The sequence below is a fragment of the Anolis sagrei genome, chromosome 3 (assembly GCF_037176765.1).
Source record: "Anolis sagrei isolate rAnoSag1 chromosome 3, rAnoSag1.mat, whole genome shotgun sequence".
Classification (NCBI taxonomy): domain Eukaryota; kingdom Metazoa; phylum Chordata; class Lepidosauria; order Squamata; family Dactyloidae; genus Anolis; species Anolis sagrei.
Genome location: NC_090023.1, coordinates 110955072 through 110974588, shown reverse-complemented (window position 1 = coordinate 110974588; position 19517 = coordinate 110955072). Strand labels below are relative to the sequence as shown.

Sequence of the window (19517 nt, the reverse complement as noted above, 5' to 3'; positions counted from 1 at the left end):
AGATTTCACACAGGGGCTCAGTAGAGAAAGCCATATTCCACCGCGACATCGTTTACTACTTTTATTGTTTAAAGTGGCAAGTCTCATATGTAGAGAAACATACACTCACACTTTTAAAAAACATCAAATGCAGGGAAGGGTCACCTAAAATAACAAAGCTATGACAATTGAGATAACAAATTGAGATTAAAATGAGTATCTACATTTTGCTTTAAAAATGCTCTTCAAAAGATAGCATTTTTCTGGATAGCACTTTACTGCCCCCTTTTGCACTCTTAACATTAGAACAGGTTTGAGCATGAAGAAGCTGTTGTAAATCCCAGTGAGATAATCAAGGAGAAGAACAAAGCCATGGGTTTACACAGGAACAGACAGTCAAACAATGTATTTTGGAACATTACAGTAATTACAGAAAATATGAATAAGTGTGATGGTAAATCATTGCATAAATCTATGGAACAACTCAGCGACTGGAGGGTTAAACCCAAATGCCAAGTGTTTTTACAAGCACATCCACACATGAAGGTCTTTCCTGTTATTCCATGCATTCTTTCTTCATGTTTATAAAAGGCAAAATATACTGCCATTTTCGGGGAAAGAAAGGAACAGTAAAGAGACTATGTGCTATTTGAATGTTGCAGTGTCAACATTTGCAGAACCATAAACAGGCACAACTATTTTTCATCCCCGGTCTTTTTACAGAGTGGCATGCCAAACATGAAATCATAAAAGGGAAAGATGAGAAGTCCAAGTTAATTCAAATGTCTCTGTAAGGCTATAGGGCAAAAAAACCAGTCTGACAGCTCTGAACTGCAACTGCACTAGTAATGTTGCCTGCACCGCCATATTTCTATATACTTCTTTTCCTCCTTAAAAACAATAAATCCACGATCTACTAGATGGTTATTTACAAACTACTAATTCACACTGACAATAAGAACGAAAGACACTCCCTCCCTAAGTAACCTCAGATTCCATTTGACAAAACCCATGTGTGCTGTGCGCCTTTATATTTAAACATAATCCATTTCCCTCTGTCATCCTAAAATTACTAAACAAGTCACAATAATATTAAATTTCACTGCCTACAGCACTGTGCAATTGAACCTTTGCTGTAATGAAAGCCAACTCCCTTTGATATAAAGATTGGTGTTCTAGTTTGTAGCCAAGAAATACAGGAAAAGTCTGGTGATGTATGAAAGCACGGTGTGTGGGGGAGTGTCTCCTCAAACTATACAACACAGACCATTCTAAAGAGTCCACATACGGATAATCACTTTGCTTTTTTCAAAAATAAAGGTCTGGGCCATGATTATCACAGGCATGGGTTGAATTAAAGTAACAGTACTTCAACACTCCCATCTGGAGCCCCCGGCGGAGCAATGGGTTAAACCCTTGGGCTGGGAGGACTGAAGACTGACAGGTCAAAGGTTCGAATCCGGGCAGAGCATGGATGAGCTTCCTCTGTCAGCTCCAGCTCCCCATGCGGGGACATGAGAGAAGCCTCCTACATGGATGGTTAAACATCAAAACATCTGGCTGTCCCCTGGGCAATGTCCTTGCAGACGGCCAATTCTCTCACACCAGAAGCAACTTGCAGTTTTTCAAGGCGCTCCTCACACACACACACACACACAAATCTGGAAAGCAGGGCACATCTCTTCCTTCAAAAATGCAGGCATTCCATATATGAAGCAAGAAAAAGTCAGAACGAATGTATACTTTTTTTCAGAAACCATAGAAATTTCATCTGTAATTGAGCTAACAGAGCCTGGCTAGCATCTGTCCCTGAGTTTGCTTTGTAAGAGATACAGTAAATAACAGGGAAGCTGGTAGAGCCAACACAACTAGATGAGTCTACTGTGGGACTACCAGTCTCCGGCACTCAGAAATCCTTTAGTCAGCCAGAGTGTAAGGAGGGAGGATTCAAGCAATAAGACTCCTTTCTTCTAATTACAATTCGTCAGCACCTGCACAGTCTTGTTCTGAGTCACACGGCAGGAACAAAAAAGGGTGGGGATTGTCTAGAATGCTACAGACACGATTGTGCCTTACAGTACTGGAGAATCTAGTTTCCCTCCACCCTGAGAGAAAAAGTTTAACTGTATGAATTAAGACAGCACAGGAACACAGACGTGTCCTAAAGGATGCTGTTTGCAAGCTGGGACAGAGTGCATCAGTTGTGTCTTCACACTGGCATTGTGAATAGTAGAGGACTATTTATGCCAACACTTTCTCCTCGGAAAGCTTTTCCTTTTCGTAATCATTCCATGACTTGCACCATCATGATGGCAGTCCTGTGAGCAGATCCACAGGTTTACATTTAAATGATATTGCTAAGTTTAAACAGTTAACATTGCTTTTTCTTGTCAGAGTGTTTTAGCTCCAGAGTTACTTCTTACATTCTTTGAAAATGAATTCTGACTTATCACATACCTTAATGACAAAGCAGCAAACACGGGATAATTAAAATTGCAAGGTATGCAGCGTATAGTAACTGAAGTTGTTTTGCACCACAATAAAGCACCGAGATTGCAGAGGGTAATTGAAGATGTACATAGAAACTGCATGAATCAGCAGCCTTTCATGAATTTCAGAATTTATATCTAGATTTTCTTCCCCCAACAATTTTGGATCAAAGTATTCTTACTCAAAACATGATCTCTATATATACACCTAGTTTTCAAAAAAAAAATGCAACCATGATTTGTTACAAAAGCGTTAAAAGGAAACCCAATTCAAAATCCCTGAATTGCAATCATTATCTGATTTGGTTTATTTACATATTTAAAGTACATCTATTATGAAACAGATTGCAAAATACAAGAACAGTATATGTTTTAAAAACCAACCATATGACAAAATCCTGTCTCTATACCCCTTCCACAATGACGCTAGCATTATAACAGCAGATTTAGGCCCCTTCCACACAGCTGAATAAAATCCCACAATATCTGCTTTAAACTGGAATATATGGCAGTGCGGAGTCAGATAACCCAGTTCAAAGCAAATATTGCAGTATTTTCTGCCTTGATATTCTGGGTTATATGGCTGTGTGGAAGGGCCCTTACTAGCACTACCTTACAGTGTGGCTCTTACAGAGGCAACCAGCAACCAAATCATGGCGAGCACTACATAGTTCAGCTGTGACTAGAAGAATTGCTTCACACACTGCAGGAATGCAAAGATAGATTTGTCATAATGATTCATGCATATACTTAAGCGGAAATAGTCGTTATTTCTATTTTCCCAAGACTACATGTGTAATGCACATTAAAAAACAAGGCTGTGTATGCTATACTAACACTACACATTTTAATGTGTAAAACTTTTTTAAAAGTAAGCAACACATTTACTAAACTAATAAATTATTAAAAGTCAAGAATGAATGATAAAGCCAAGTCTACAATATCTGAAGACGAGGATTAAAGTCTGTAGAGTGATGGTGCTTGAAATCCATACACATCAAAATGGATTGCCATATCGTAAGTCACTATATGGCATATAGTATACACATGATGTGGGTGTGTTCACTGGTTATTCATTTTTAGTTGCAAGTGAGACAATATATTGACTTTGAATATAAAAATCTTTGACATTTGTCATTGCATATGTTTAAGTATAATTCTGTGAAATTGAATTTAACTGAAGATCAGTAAAAGTGGGTAGATCCTACCTGCTTTTACTGTTGCAAAAATATTCTAAGATTGAAAAGATACACATTCACTATCTATGTATTTAGCTCTTACTGAAACATGAACATAGATTTTATAGACCCAGTGGTACAATGGGTTAAACTCTCGTGTCAGCAGGACTGCTGACCAAAATGTCAGAGATTCGAATCTGGGGAGCGGGGTGAGCTCCCATCTGTCAGCTCCAGCTTCTCATGCGGGGACATGAGAGAAACCTCTACAGGATGCTAAAACATCCAGATGTCCCCTGGGCAACATCCTTGCAGATGGCCAATTCTCTTACACCAGAAACAACTTGCAGTTTCTCAAGTCAATCCTGACACATAAAAAAAAACTTGAAAAAATATGATAGTTTGTGGGATATTGATATACATACATCTGTATTGCCCAACCTGTGTTCATATCTTATGTATTTTCCTTTTACTCTTTTTTCTATCTCATTCTTTTCTTTGGAACCATATTTTCATAAATCTATTTTGAAAAATTGAACAAACCCGTGAACACGAGATATACCCAGATATGGTATGAGTATCAATGGACAAAGTAGCTTCATTAATTTAGTATATGTTTTATTAATAATTCCACACCACCAAGTACTAGTTTAAACAATGGTTTCAAGCTGGAGCTCCTGCTGAGGTTTAATGCTATGGTTCAGCTTGTTTTTCTGAAATAGATGCCCATGCATTTTATTTTCACTTTCACAGAAAACCCTTTTCTAGCAGCTCCACTTTACCAAAAGCCTTAAAACCAGGCATGTCCAAAATATGGCCCAGCTCCTGTTAAAATTTCCACCGGCCCTCTCTCTCCCTCCCTTCCTAAACGGCTTGAAAGCACACAACAGCCATCCTATCAGCCAAAAGCAGGTCCACACTTCCCATTAAAAGACTGATACATTTATGTTGGTTAAAATTGTTATTCATTTTATATATTGCATTGTTCTTTCTTACATGGATGTAATTCTTTGCAGTGTGCAAAGAACTACATTCATGGGTTTGTTTTTTTTCAAACTATAGTCTGCCCAGTCCCCCAACAGGCTGAAGGATCATGAACTGGTCCTCAGCTTAAAAAGTTTGGACACCCCTGGCCTAAACATAGCCTTAGCTTTCAGTATGGTGCAAATACATTATTACAGTAGAGTCTTGCTTATCCAACATAAACAGGCCGGCGGAACATTGGATAATAAGGAAAATGTTGGATAATAAGGAGGGATTAAGGAAAAGGCTATTAAATGTTAAATTACATTATGATTTTACAAATTAAGCACCAAAACATCATGTTTTACAACAAATTGACATAAAAAGCAGTTCAATAAATGGTAATGTTATGCAGTAATTACTGTATTTACGAATTTAGCACCAAAACATCGCAGTGTATTGAAACGACTGTGGATCGGGACGGGAGGTAGACTGTGTTGGATAATACAAAACGTTGGATGAGCGAATGTTGGATAAGCGAGACTCTACTGTATAACGTCTTCCCTAAATATGTGGACTATAATAATTAATGTACATCCTATATTTCAATGACCAAAAAGATGTAAGGATTTTCCAGGCAATACTGTAAAGAAATCAGATCAATCATATATATTGTGTCGACTTTGACATATGGAATTATGGAACATCACATGTGTCTTTTCAAAAACTCCCTAGACTCCAATCCTGAACATGTTTTTCTGACAGTAAGCTGCCTCGCTGAAGATAATGGGACTTACTTTGAGTATGCATGGCTAGAAATGCACAGTAAGGTTAGCTGTCAAGATGCCTGATTTTCTCTGCTCATCTCACCAATAAAATATAGAGTTATCTTGGGGAAAGAAAAGAAAGAAAAGAGAGAAATCAAAGGTTAAGCACTGCAGAATGGTTAAACCAAGCTGCTCTTAAGATAAAAGATTAATTAAATGTGAAGAAAACAACTGGAGTGTGGACGGAAACTGCAAAAGGACAGCAGAGCTACCCACAGGAGTCAAAATGTTCTTCATCTCAAATGGCACTTTTATCCAATCAGGCATACAAATCAACTGCTGCCTGGGCACCAGTTAAGCAGATGGTAGATTCCAGCAGAAGTAGACCTGCATTAAAGATTGCCCACTTGAGAGGCAACATTACATCAGTGTACAGATTTACCTACGTGTCTCTCTGCCCAGATTCTTTACCTCCCACACTGGCCACATATCAATAACCAAAGAAGTTTTGATGCCCATTTTGCCACGCAAGAGTAAAGGGAAAAGCACCTTGCAAAATGAGAGCTGGGCTTCTAGCTGTGCCTTCACTTTCATATCAACTAGCTGTGCGTCTACACTGTTGAATTAGTGAAGCTTGAGACCACTTTAACTATCTGTAACTGCCATAGCTCAATGTTATGGAATCCTGGATCCTGTCATTTCAGGAGGAACAAGCACTATTTTTCTACAATGTTGATGCTCCCTAAGGGCAGCAGCTTCAGCGTCAACACACTGTGATATTATGCTGGCAGTGAGCTGATTCCACGACCCGCCATCTGAGATAAAGGATAGGATAGCAGTCTCCCTCTGCCTCCTACGTACAAAACCCAACCAGAATGAAAGAATGAGTTTTACTTCAACTTGTGACACAAACTGTATTTTTGTTCAGTGTATATAAGGAATGCCAAATGACACACACATCTGTCCTCCAATATCTCACAGCCATTTGCATTTAATGCTCTCCATTGCCATTTCCATGTTGCCAGATCGAAGGGAATTAATGGGAAAACATCATTGGGAGTCCTCTAAACAACTGAAAAAGTGAATCGTAATGGCATGAGTCTGATTTGCACCACTGTATTTCGTGAACTGAATACCAACCAATGTTTCTCATTATTTTCATTCACTGCTGGTTGTTTTGCTTTTTTTAAGTACGGTAACAGCCTCTTAATGTTTCAACACCAACAAATGTTAGCAGCATTAACATGTCAGTGCTAATATTTGCAAGCTCTGGCCAACTAAGACATTTCCAAAAGCAAGCTAGCCAAAGCAGATCTGAGCATGAACTGAGAGAAGTTTCTATCCTCCCTGGTTTTTTTTGTGTGTGTGTGTGTGTTTTTTGTTGGTTGGTTGGTTGGTTGATTTGCATTTGTCAAAGGAGGACCAGGAAGGTGATGGACTGATAAAGATCACAACTAATGTGGGTGTTCCTCCACTATTTTCATTGCTTCTTGCTCTCCCCCATTCCTCCCTATTGTGTTGAATACCAAAACCAAGATTACAAGCATGTTTACATTGTGCACAATTTCACAAAATATTTTAGCAGTTTCAAGCAATGGAGATATATTTTAAATAAACAAATGGTACTCTGTGCATTGCCACATAAATAATAAATATACTCATCCCTATTTATAATTCCCACTCACATCTCACAGGGGTATCAGAATGGCCTTGCCCCACTTCTTATGTACTAGATTTTGCTGAAGCTTTATCACTACAAGGCATTCTGGGCAAGCTTTCTCTTCTATGTCCAGGACAGGGTGTTCTGCTTTCACTGACTATGGTTTGGCTGAGTTTCCATCGGCAGTATAGAATGATATGTGGCTGCATGCTTCTGTTTCAAAAGGGAACACACACAGTTTTAATGTAGCTCAGAGTGACTAGGACCTGGCTCTTTCCCCACATTGCTTCTATAAAATGTTCATCAGTCCAAGTCATGGGATATCAACACAAGATTAATAATTCTAAAATGTAAAAATCCAAGGAGATGTCACCCTTAAGTACATCCTTATCTGTACATCTATTGTTCTCTACACATCTGCTAGGCACACATGAACTCTTAATCTATCAGTTTCTACACCTCATTCTCAGCAGAAGTCTTGAATATAAAACAGCCTATAACAAAGTTTAAAACATGGTATTACATCATTTTAGGTAGCCAAGCCTGCTACATTTAAATGTTAATTACTTACTACGCTGGAAATGGCACTAAATTTAGGTGGCTCCAGAGACATGCTTGGTCTACATCACACTCCCCAACACCATCACACCTTGCTACCTTAAGGTTGCAGCAACCCTTACTAGATAAAGTAAGCCTGTGTAAGCCACATCGAGTCCTGCGGGAGATGCTAGCGGGGTACAAATAAAGTTATAATAATAAAGTTATAATAATAAAGGTGAAAGGCTTTTAGGTAATGTATGTAAAGGCAATGTGCATAAAGGTAACGTGTGTAAAGTAAGCAAGAAGGTGACTGCTGTAGCAAACTGTGGCTGTTCTTTCCTGTATCTGCTGCCCACAGCCCGCACCTAACTTCTGAATCATTTTACACCCACCTAATTACCTTGTTAAACTGACTACATCATGCAATAAGAGTTGCTTTATATATTTGTCATGACCGCTATAAAGTTAACCAAGACAGCTGTGATTCAGCAAGAAAATTAGAAAAGTTTCTAGCTTCTTCAATTGATAAATTTTAGGAACAGATCCAACTTTCAAAAACTGTATCTCCAGGTATTCTAATGAAAGCTAGCTTGATGACCTAATTACATGCATTTTGGAAAATTGTAGAATAATGTGTTAGTTATGGAATGTCCTTCTATGAGTGAATAACTTGCAATGCTAACACGTCAAACAAAAGCAACCCATGTAATTTAGGTCTACATTTCTTACTAAATGACTTGGTTCAGTGAGGATAAGTCAGAGGCAGCATTTAAACACAACATTTCTCTATCACACTGCCCGACGAATGAAATACCAAGCGATTATTTCAAGTATTCCATAACATTGCTATGTACATCCTTCAGATCCAGGTTATAGAGGATAGTTTCCATATATATGTAAACACACTCTTTATACTAAGCTACTCAGACTCTCCTAGACATCTTTGGAGAGGGAGTCCATGAAATAGAAAGTTGGCTGAAGGAGGCTTTGGTTAGATTGAGCATGGTTCTTCTTATGTTCTTGGATACATGGATGTGCAAAGAGTGGAGAGATGGGGAAAATAGAATCCAAAATGTTTGTGCTTAAGTTGAAGATTCATACACACAGCAATATTTGCAATTACAGTAGAGTCTTGCTTATCCAACATAAATGGGCCAGCAGAACATTGAATAAACAAAAATGTTGGATCATAAGGAGGGATTGAGGAAAAGTGTATTACACATCAAATTATGTTATGGTTTTACAAATTAAGCACCAAAACATCATGTTTACAACAAATCGACAAAGCAGTTCAATACATAGTAACGTTATGTAGCAATGACTGCATTTACAAATTTAGCACCAAAACATTGCAATGTATTGAAAATATTTACTGCCTAGAGAAACAGCTGTGGATCTGGGCAGGAGGCAGACTGCGTTGGATAATACAGAACATTGGATGAGCAAAGGTTGGATAAGCAAGACTCTACTGTATGTGCATATGCACACGCACATGCGCGCACACACACACACATTATTTTGACTTTTAAAAAAATCACATTAAACTTTCAAGTCATTTGTAATATCAATGATAAACTGAGTATTATGATAACTGTTCCAAATTAGCACGCATGCTATCAGTAAGGTTACACTACAATTATGTATATCCTATTGATTCAATGGGGCTACCCAATTTGGGATTCACTCATCATCAATAGTGGTACAAGTTTAGGTTGGAGATGGGTTTAAGAAGGATAATCAATGACATGGTGATGGCTTGCAATGCAAGCGTAATTCAAAACCATTAAAACAGTGTCCTGGGCTGTACCCATCATTAATCTTTAGTGGAATATTTGCCTTGCACTGCCCGAAGAGGCAAGAAACCTAAAAAGTCAACTGCTAACAGCCTTGTTTGTGTGAAGAGAGAGAGTAAAGACACAGCACTCACCTCATCCTGGGTACTCCTAATCTAAATAATGCATTTGTGTAAATCCCATTGTAAGATCTGCCTCCACTATTTCAGGAGGGAGCAACGCAAAGAAGTATGCTTAACAATAGTTGCATAGGGAAATGCTACATAAATAATTGCCACTTCTTCCTTCTTGCTGTATCAAAATGTACTCGGTCTTATCTGCAGCATTTTTGAAATGTGACATGACAGGGAAGTTCAGAAAGCTAAATGCTAGATAATGGTTAGCAAACAAATGACATTGGTTTTTACATTATTTCTTTAATCACTTTAACCCTTGTTGCAACAGAAAGCATAAGGCCACAGTAATTCAACGGCTTCTTTTGTGATTTGCCTTCCATAAATATGCACCAGTCTGTATTTGAAAAGCTGAAGGAGGCCGCAAGCTTGCTGGACATTTATCATGGCCTGTTCCCTATGAACAAGCAAATACTTTAGCTGAATAGCCCATTAGCAATCATTGTCAAATACAGAATGCAAGGTGCTTGGATGTGACCAGCCTGCAAAGTAGAGGACGCTGCCCTGAGCTTTGCATGCTATCTACAGCCAAAATGGATCTTTTGCTATAGATTTCTGAAGGTTAAGTTGGGACAATGGAAAACATTGCAGCGCTTAAAGACTTCATACACTTACACAAATATATTCAGCTCTTTACCGCGCATTTGTTAAAACCGCAGCAACTTGGAACAACTTGTCAATTTGGGTTTGGAAGTACTGTTATGGGTCAAAAATTGTTTGAAAGAGCCTTGACAGAGGGGAAAATGTGCAGGGCAATTTGGAGAATTTTACCCGTCGGCTTACTCAGAATATGCCAAAACCCAAAGCATGGCGACCCACAAGAATAACAGATTACATCTAGTCTGGAAGTGTCAACATGTGGATTTTTGCCAAGCTTACCCCATGATCTACTCCACTAAGAACTTGGATTTCCTTGCATGTTGCTTTACAATTCAACGCTCTTAGTCTTCCATGCATACAGCCGGGTGATAAACTTGGCAGTTCTCCTCTGTTTTAGAGAGCTCAGTATACAATAATAGCTTGTGGTTTCTTTTTCCTTTATAGGCTTTTTTTACAAACTGTGAAGCATCTAACAAGTAGAAGTAAAAGTTATGTCTCAAAGTACATTAAAGTACATGTACGGAAGAACACATCACTTTGAACCTTTCTTTTCTTACTTTCACAAGTGCTATCGGAACCTAAGGGTATATGACAAAACAGCAGTAAACTTCCTTTAAGATGGTGCTAATTCCACTGATGTACAGATGGATTTTGTCATTTTTCTCTGTCCACCCCCCCCCCAACCCCAGAAACATAGAAATAAGAAATCAAAAAAGTAATTTTCTAGAAGAATCATGTGGCCAAGGAAGTAGGACAATGTGGAATGTTTATTTTAGCTTCTCGTGTGGAGTGCGGGATCGAGAGCTCTGTTTGAAAGATGGCAGAAATCAAAAGCCTTCTCTTTTCTTTTCAGATAACCTCTGCACCACCTAACCCTCCGCTCTCTGTTCTTTGCCAGCATGGCCCTGCCTGAATCCCAAATAGATTAAGGAAACAAACTCCCAAGTGCAGCTAATCCTACAGAATGGGTGTCGCTCTTAGACCAGGAGTTAAAAAGGAAAATCTTCTCTATCTGAACAACTGCAGTGATCCGGAGTTTTAATCAGGCCAAATCTCAGCAATAAAAAAGGCAGTAAATGAAATCTACCTTTACCATATTATGCTCCACCAATGAGCAAGAACTGAGCAGCTTTTCTTTACTGCCTTAACCAGCCTGGCCACAAGTAGGCCTTTCATACTTCCTAATCCCAGCCCCCAAATTGAGTCCCCCCTTCAGTTCCCACATAATACCTTGCAGCCCTGAAGCAAGGCCCTTGGTTTCTACATCCCTTTCATAGACGTGTCATTTCTAACATCAAGCTAATCTATATGTTGCCATGGTATCCCCATTTATCTGCCTTTACATCTTATGAGCTGCATGGATTTACCACATTATTTTTATCTGAAAGACAGAAAATGGTGGTTTTATTGCCATACAATCAGATTACCGCTGCTAGTTTCTCTATGCCTTTTTACCATACTTCAATCAAAAGGGATCACTTTCTTTATACCCTGCCCTTGATTTACATTACATCTGTAAAGGCCTAGTCTGGGTTGTAATCCCCTTATTAACTAGGAGCAGGGTTGATTTGCCTAAAAATAAAAGCAAATTGTGTCAGACCTTTTCACTTTGTTTTTGATTCGGAACTACAAAATGGATTACTAAAGAAATCTTCAGAGTTCACACGGCCGCTATACTACTGAATTTAAAATGAGAATTAAACAAGTTAAACAAGGGGGACGGTGTCAACGGTTTACATTTTCCATTATGGCTGAAGGGCTGAATAGTGTTATGCCTTTGTGTGCACTAGCTTTACAAAAAAACAATGAAGCCGCAGGAGTTTTGTTCCCAAGGAGTTCTTAACACTGTCTTTGGCCTTCACCCCTCCTGTCTACTTTACATTGGCCATATACAAATTAGAGGAATCTCTAACTTGGAAATAAGAAAAGGTGTTCAATCTTCAGCCTGATAAGTATAGTTATTACAGTCCTCTTACTTTAATCAAAGTACTTTAACCAGGTAATCCCTCTTCTTAACTTAACATCTTCCTAGCACCACGGCACAAGGTCTACAGAGAAAGCTAAAACAATGTGTAAAATTCAACAACAACAAAACATATATATATATATATATATATATATATATATATATATATATATATATATGAATGTTTTGTCTACTTCTTTATCCTCAAAGATATCCTGTTAATTCTTTGCATCAGGTAAGGTATAATTAACCTGGGTTATTTAAGAATAGATTCTTATCCATCTTGATTTTTGTTTTGGGATTTTTCAAAAAAGATTCTCTAAATGTCATTCCATCACACTATGAGGATTTCTCCCCAGGTGATATGCAAACAAAAGTCCTACTAAAATTAATGTTTAATGAGCAGGGAGTATATTATAACTGTTGTATTCTGGCTGTTTATGTCCCTTTAAAAAAGAAGAGGAGGGAGTGCATTTTTTTCTGATTTCAGCCTGAGTCAGACACTACCTGTCTTACAGCAATTACTGAACTATGAGTTGTTTTACTTTATAAGGCACAAAGATAAGAGACTTAGAGATAATTGGTATAAATATAGCAATTATGCTACCAAATGACAGACTGTGCAAAAAAGGGGGGAAACAAGAATGAATCTAAAATCTAGGGGTTTGCTGTAAGTAAGGTTCATGTCGGGGGGGGGGGGTTCACCCAAGTCTCGCTCTTTTTCAATGGCTGGCCCCCAGATAGAGTTGATCCATTAAATTAATGGAATTTTATGTTAACCGGTGGATCAAGCAACTGATTCTATAGTTCTGCTATAGTTAAGACTGGTCATTGGATTCAGGCCTTCGTGTCTAGCAGCATTTAAAGGCTGCCATTTGGAAGCATTCCCAATTAAAGACAGAGACACTGAGTAAACATTATAGAATTGTGATGCACAAACCTTTCACTTTGATCAGCAACTAGCAAAAGTATACTCTACCCGAAATCCGAAGAGACGTGTTTCCATTGTATATTGAGTTCAACAAGCTGCAATATATATTTTTGGCCGCTATAGGAAAGTGTCTTTTGCCTTGGCCTAGAGTACAGGCCTCTCTCCGATGAAGTAAAACCAATGAGGAAAGTAATTATGAAGCTCCTGCTGTTTAGCCCATGCGGGAAAAGAACCTTAAACATTTCGAGGCATCCCACATATTTTCCCAGTGTAAGAAGGAGACACAATTATTCTATTATAGGCTTCTAGCACATAGGGAAGCACCAAACAATTCGGATTGGTATCTAGTGAGAGAATCAGTCCCAACCATCTTTATAGAGTATATACGCCATATTATGTTTGTCTAACATTAAGTGAGGATTAAGCAGTAAAGCTCCAAGATTCCAAAATAAATCCTTGCCAACAAGGAAAGATACCATAAATATTGCAAGGCAACATTTTGGCAGTTCTTCATGCTCCAGTAGGTTCAGTTTTCTTGTGAAACAAGATTGTCCATTACTTATAGTTTATCATTCTGACAAAATGGTAGGAATGGGGGATGTGAAGGCACTAACAATTCCTCCCCTGGTGCTCTGTTCCCCTTTCTGTACATTAAAACCGACAAGATTAACCCAAACGCAAATTGCAGAGCACAGTTCAAGGGGATATTCATTGGAAGTGAATGTGCATTTGTTTGCCTACCAGAAAAAAAATAAAAAAGAAAAGAAAAGAAGAATTTCACAAACAAATGATGAGGAGCAGGCTGTTTTATGCCACCGAAAAGGCTGCTCAAACAGGGCCATCCATTATAGGCTATTTTATCAGTCTCTGACAGCTTTAGTGTTTATTCAAACTAACTGTGGCTGATTTCATGTGTAATAGGTTATCATTGGAGATATTACTAAGCTATTTGTTTGCTTTCCTTTAGTTAAATGACATTTAGTTAAGGAAAAGAGGCCCACTGTGGGTGAGAAAAGAAAAATTATTTGCTGACAGGGCAAATGCCCGCTAACAAAAGGAACCTTAGATTGCCCAACACTATTGAGAAGTAGAGCTTCATGTCCTTCACACCTAAAGCTACTAAATTGCAACTTAGGGGTTGTAGCATGGAGTTGGGCAGTTCTTATTTGTTGACTCCAGAAAACAAGTGACTAAGTATGTAAAGTAATCTCTCTATTGACAAGAATGGATTTTGGAAATACCATTCATTGATGGATGTCACTTGCTTACACAAGAGTTTGTTTTACTAGGCTTCCTTACAATCTAGTTTTCCGAGGTCAGAAAACTCACAAAAGAGACATCTCAGTAAGGTATTATTTCCCAACTAACTTTATGATCATGGTTCTTGTGCAATATTTTAACAGAACAGTTTTATGGTGGACTTATTAAGTTATTGCTTCAGATAAATATAAATGACATCCATCCCCCTTTCTCACTCTCCTTTCCTGGCACCATTGAAAAATTAAAGGCGCTAAAGTGACTCAGAGCAGTTTTCATTTAGTAGAGTAGGCCGTAAAAGGCCCAATGTGAAAAGAATTTACATCACTTTCACAGATGTGGTATGAACCTACTAAAATTCTTCTTTAATTACCAACAGATGTGTAAATAGAAATAATTACTTATCTTCAGTAAATAAATGCAAATGGTGCATAGAAATTTTGCTCTCTCTCTCTCTCTCTCTCCCTCCTAACAATGAAAGGATCTCATAACACAACCCCACTGCTTTGTTTACGAAGAAACAAGTCTTATCCTGCTATCAATGTTCTGGCTAGGGACTCCTGAGAAGTGGAGAAGGGAGACTAGTTTCATTCCACTACAAAATCATTCATTCTTCAGGTAAGGAGCATCTGAAAATAAACTATGTTCCTCAAAAGTGAAGGTCACTCCCATTCCCCATTCCCTCCCAAGGGAATAATATCGCTAATGCATTTACAAATATATGGAAAAGCGCAGGAATGAGGTATGCCTGAATTGATTAATTTACGGCCCCTTCCACGCAGCTGAATAAAATCCCACATTATCTGCTTTGAACTTGAATATAAGGCACTGAGGACTCAACTAACCTAGTTCAGATATTGTGGGATTTTCTGCCTTGGTTATATGAGTTATATGGCTGTGTGGACGGGGCCTCAGAAAGTTGGCATCACTTCAAAAAGAAGTGATATATTTAAAAGTGATATATTTAGATTGGGAAAAAATAGGGTTTACCAATTAAGTTAAACTTGTTAGCAGTATTTCAGGGCAGGTTGTTGCCCTTGTCACTGCTGTTGATTTTACTCAAATTAATGTACACAACAGAAGGAAGTAGCAACATAGAACCCCCTACTTTAGGGACAAAGCCTTATATTACATGGCAGACAAGCCATTTAAGGTGGGAAATGAAAGTTGTAGATTAATGCATTGGGCAAGTCAAGTCGCAAAGGCAGGTTAGGCCTTGGAAGGGAGTAGAAGCAATGGCCAGCGCCTGGGAGATATTGTTACATATTGGAAGAGTGACCTCTGTAGGAATAAAGCAATCACTAGACTGCAGCGGCAAGCAGGGAAAATGCCTTTCTCCTCTAAGGCTAAACTTAATGCTACCCAATATGCAACACTAAGACTTCCCCCACGGAAACACATACACACACACACACACACACACAGTGAATAAGTTATTCTGCTTCTCTGAAACAAATTTTATTCTATATGTCTAAGACATAAACTGAACATCCAGGCTTTTACTGGGTTGGAAGGAGTGCTATAAGAAGCTTGAATCCACAACATGCACAGCCATGTCTTTGTATTCCTGTCTAGGGAGGAAAGAAAGCACCACTAAATTGTGCAAGACTAACATGATCCTGCTAAAAATGGCCCAGGTTCTCACATTTTGAAAATGCAAACCAATGAATCTTCTTTGCTTCTCCTTGTTGAAAACTATGGGCCTCAAACCCGCCTGAAAGCCCCTTTTCCCTCAGGGAACAGCAAGGAAATTAATCTAATGGCACCCAAGGGATAATGATAGAGTTGGAAAGTGATTTCTCAAAGCTCCTGGATGCAAATTCCAAACTTCTGTTATTTCGGCTAGATTCTATGGAGCCTGTGAGTAATATACAGCACACCTCACTGAAGAGGCATTTTGCACTTGTGAGGAAGGCCATTTCCCCAAAGCGGAGTTGTTCACTTAAAGGCATTTTAACAGCCGTTTAATCATGCTTTATACAAGAGCCTATACTCAATTCACTTCCAAGCAACCTTGTGGGTTTTATGAGCAAGCCGATGTGCTTGTTTTCAATAAACTATGTCCTACAAACCCATTAAAAGAAGCCTCCCTTATCACAGCTCCTTAAAAGATATGTCCTCTAGTAAGACTGTTAAGGCACCTACACTGATTTATAGACAAACAGAGAGAAATCTTAGTTTGAGGAAGTTCTCCTAGATTTGTGAGATTAACTTTCCAGGAGAACAAAACACAGAACTCTCTCTCTCTCTCTCTCTCTCTCTCTCTCTCTCAAAGTAGGTCTTCCTTTCTTCCAAGCTGTTCAGGGAAAGACCTTTTATGCTCTTATCTATCCTCATTCAGTCACACAGCCCTGTACTGAAGATCACAACTTTATCTTATGAGGAAAGCCAAATTAACATGCTAAAAAGCGACAAAAGGATCTTGAATTCCAAAGTCCTACACAACTCCCACTTTCTGCTTGCATTGCATCAGCTGGTTCTAGAGAAACTCTTGTCTCTCAACCCACTCCTGGAGCAGCAGTTCTGCGTGGAGGGAGGCCACGACCCTGGTGGGCGACCCACGCAGCCTTCACAGTCTTGGCTCTGCCTGGACTTGAAAAAAAAGAGGGCAAGGCCTGAGAAAGTCCTCCCTGGGCTCAGGCTTTCGTGACTCAGCCACCTGATTCTTGGAAGGGATCTCTGCAAATGTGCAAAGGAGTGCCGAAGCTCCTCTCCTGCCTTTCCTAGATGCCTCCCCAGGAGGAAGGGGAACAGGGGCCTAGTATTGTCACAAAGTGTCTAAACTTTGGCTGGTCCAATTTTGTGTGTGTGTGTGTGTGTGTGTCACGAGTGCCTTGAGAAACTACAAGTTTCTTTTGGTGTGAGAGAATTGGCTGTCTACAAGGATGTTGCCCAGGGGATGCCTCAATGTTTTACCATCCTGTGGGAGGCTTCTCTCATGTCCCTGAATGGGAAGCTGGAGCTGACAGATGGGAGCTCACCCTGCTGTCGGAAGTGGCTTGAGAAACTGCAAGTCGCTTCTGGTGTGAAAGAATTGGCCATTTACAAGGATGTTGCCCAGGGGATGCCCGCATGTGTTACCATCCTCTGGGAAGATTCTCTCATGTCCCTGCATGAGAAGCTGGAGCTGACAGATGGGAACTCACTCCACTCCCTGGATCCAAACCGCCGACATTTTGGCCAGCAGTCCTGCCGGCACAAGGGTTTAACCCATTGTGCCACGGGGGCTCCAGCTGGCCCAATAGACCTGGCCCAGTGCTACAATTATGCAGTGGGAAAACCTTTTGCCTACAATGCTCCCCAATCCATTCATAGGTGGATCAGGCCCAGTGCTACCATTACGCCATGGCAAAACCCATACTTATACACACACACCTTTTCCCCACAATCCTCTCCAATCCATTCATAGAATCTTGACATTCCACAATCTTGTGACTTGGGGATGGAGGGAGGGGGGCATGGATTTCCCTCTAAACCAGGCATTATCAAACTGCGGCCCTCCAGCTGTTTGGGCCTCCAACTCCCAGAGGCCCTAACGAGCTTGTTCAATTGTCAGGAATTCTGGGAGTTGAAGGCCCAAACAGCTGGAGGGCCGCAGTTTGAGGATGCCTGGTCTAACAAAGGATGGGGTCTTGGGGATAAAGCCCCCCCCCTTTTTTTCTAGGCCTGGGGGAGAGCGTTGGGCAGTGGGGGGGTCTCCTCCTTCTCTTGAGGTTTGTACTGAACCGGACGGCCATCTGCCGGGAGTGCTTAGACGGTGCGTTCGGGCTGTCTGGCCCTTGGGCGCTCTCTCTCTCTCTCTCTCTCTCTCCCGGCGAGGGGATCCGGCGCGGAACCCCCCGCGGCGGCGGCGTCGCACTTACTTGGAGTTGGAGGAGTTCCAGTAGATGGGCTCCAGCACCAGGGAGCTGGCCAGCGCCGTCCGGCAGAGCAGCACCCAGAGGGCCCAGCAGCAGCGGCCCAGCGGGGAAGGCGCCCCGCGGCGAGGAGGAGGCAGAGCAGGAGGGAGCGGCGGCATAATGGTCCCCCCGAGGAAGCCGAGACGGAGGCGGCAGAGGAGGCGCGCCCGCCCGCGATCCCCCCGGAAGGAGCCTCCCTCGCAGCCACAATCCCGGGTTAGAGAGTCCCGCGCGCCGCCATCGGCCCTCGAATGGACGGGAGGAGAAGAAGCCAAGGAGGAAGGAAGGAAGGGAATGTGCCCTGCGGTCCTGTCCCTCCGAGAAAGACGCCACCAGCCTCCCTTCGCCGCTCCTAATAATCCACCTGGAGAAGACCCAAAGGCAGCAGTAGCCCGGAGGAGGCGCCGCACCGGCACCCGCGGGGCCCCATCCTCCTTCTCTTCCTCCTTTTCCTCAGAGGAAGGCAGAGAGGGATCCGAATATCCTCCAAGGACGCCCAAGAGCAGCAAGAGACGGGTCCTCCCAAGCCCTCGACGCGAAAGGCTCCTCCGGCGGCGGCGGCGGGCTCCCTGCGCCCGCGTTGGAAACCAAGCCAAGCGCTTCCCCTCAAAAGCGCCCTCCTTGAGGATTTCGAGGGGTTTTTTCCCCCACGCGCTCTTTTTCGCCCTCGCTGGATTGCTTGCTTTCTTTGCTCTCCCCCCTCCCGCGAGGCTTGGCTTCCTTCTTCTTCTTCTTCTTCCTCGAGCTCCGAAGGCGAGAGTGAGCTCCTCCGAGTCGCCGCTCTCGCGCCCGGCCTCCGCGCTATAAACGCCGCCGCCCCCCTTCCCTTGGCAGCGCGCGCGCTGGTTGGGTGGCGCCGCTGTCACTTAAGGCGCACCTCGCTCCCGGAGACAGGCGCCCTTCGCCCGAAAGGGGCGGGACTAGGAGGCAGGCAGGCAGGCAGGCAGGCAGGGAGGGAGGGAAGAGGAGGAGGCAGGTAGCGCGCGCCCCTCCATGCCCAGGCGCGCGCAAAGAGGGGGGGCACGGCTTGGGGGTCCCGAAAGGAAAGAAAAGTCGCTTTCAGATCTATATGTGTGTGTGTGTTGGCACATATTTGTATGTATGTATGTATGTATGTATGTATGTGTATATTGAGAAATAGATTTCTTTCTTGAGAGAATGCAAGTCGCTTCTGGTGTGAGAAAATTGGCAGTCTGCAAGGACGTTACCTAGGGGACACCCAGATGCTTGATGTTTTTATCATTCTTGTGGGAGGCTTCTCTTATGTGACCGCATGGGGACCTGGAGCTGACAGAGGGAGCTCAACCTCCTCTACCCGGATTCGA

General features: G+C 41.4%; 1 protein-coding gene across 2 annotated transcripts in view; it reads right to left on the bottom strand.

The window, feature by feature from the left end:
* The window catches only part of EFNB2 (ephrin B2), a 66309-nt gene extending 47253 nt beyond the window's left edge, over window positions 1-19056 (bottom strand). For both annotated transcript variants that reach the window (XM_060769589.2, XM_060769590.2), the window contains exon 1: window positions 18157-19056. In XM_060769589.2, the coding sequence (XP_060625572.1) occupies window positions 18157-18311 (155 nt within the window). In that variant the 5' untranslated portion in view covers window positions 18312-19056. The remainder of the gene's footprint in view (window positions 1-18156) is intronic.
* Between the last annotated feature and the right edge of the window lie 461 nt (window positions 19057-19517).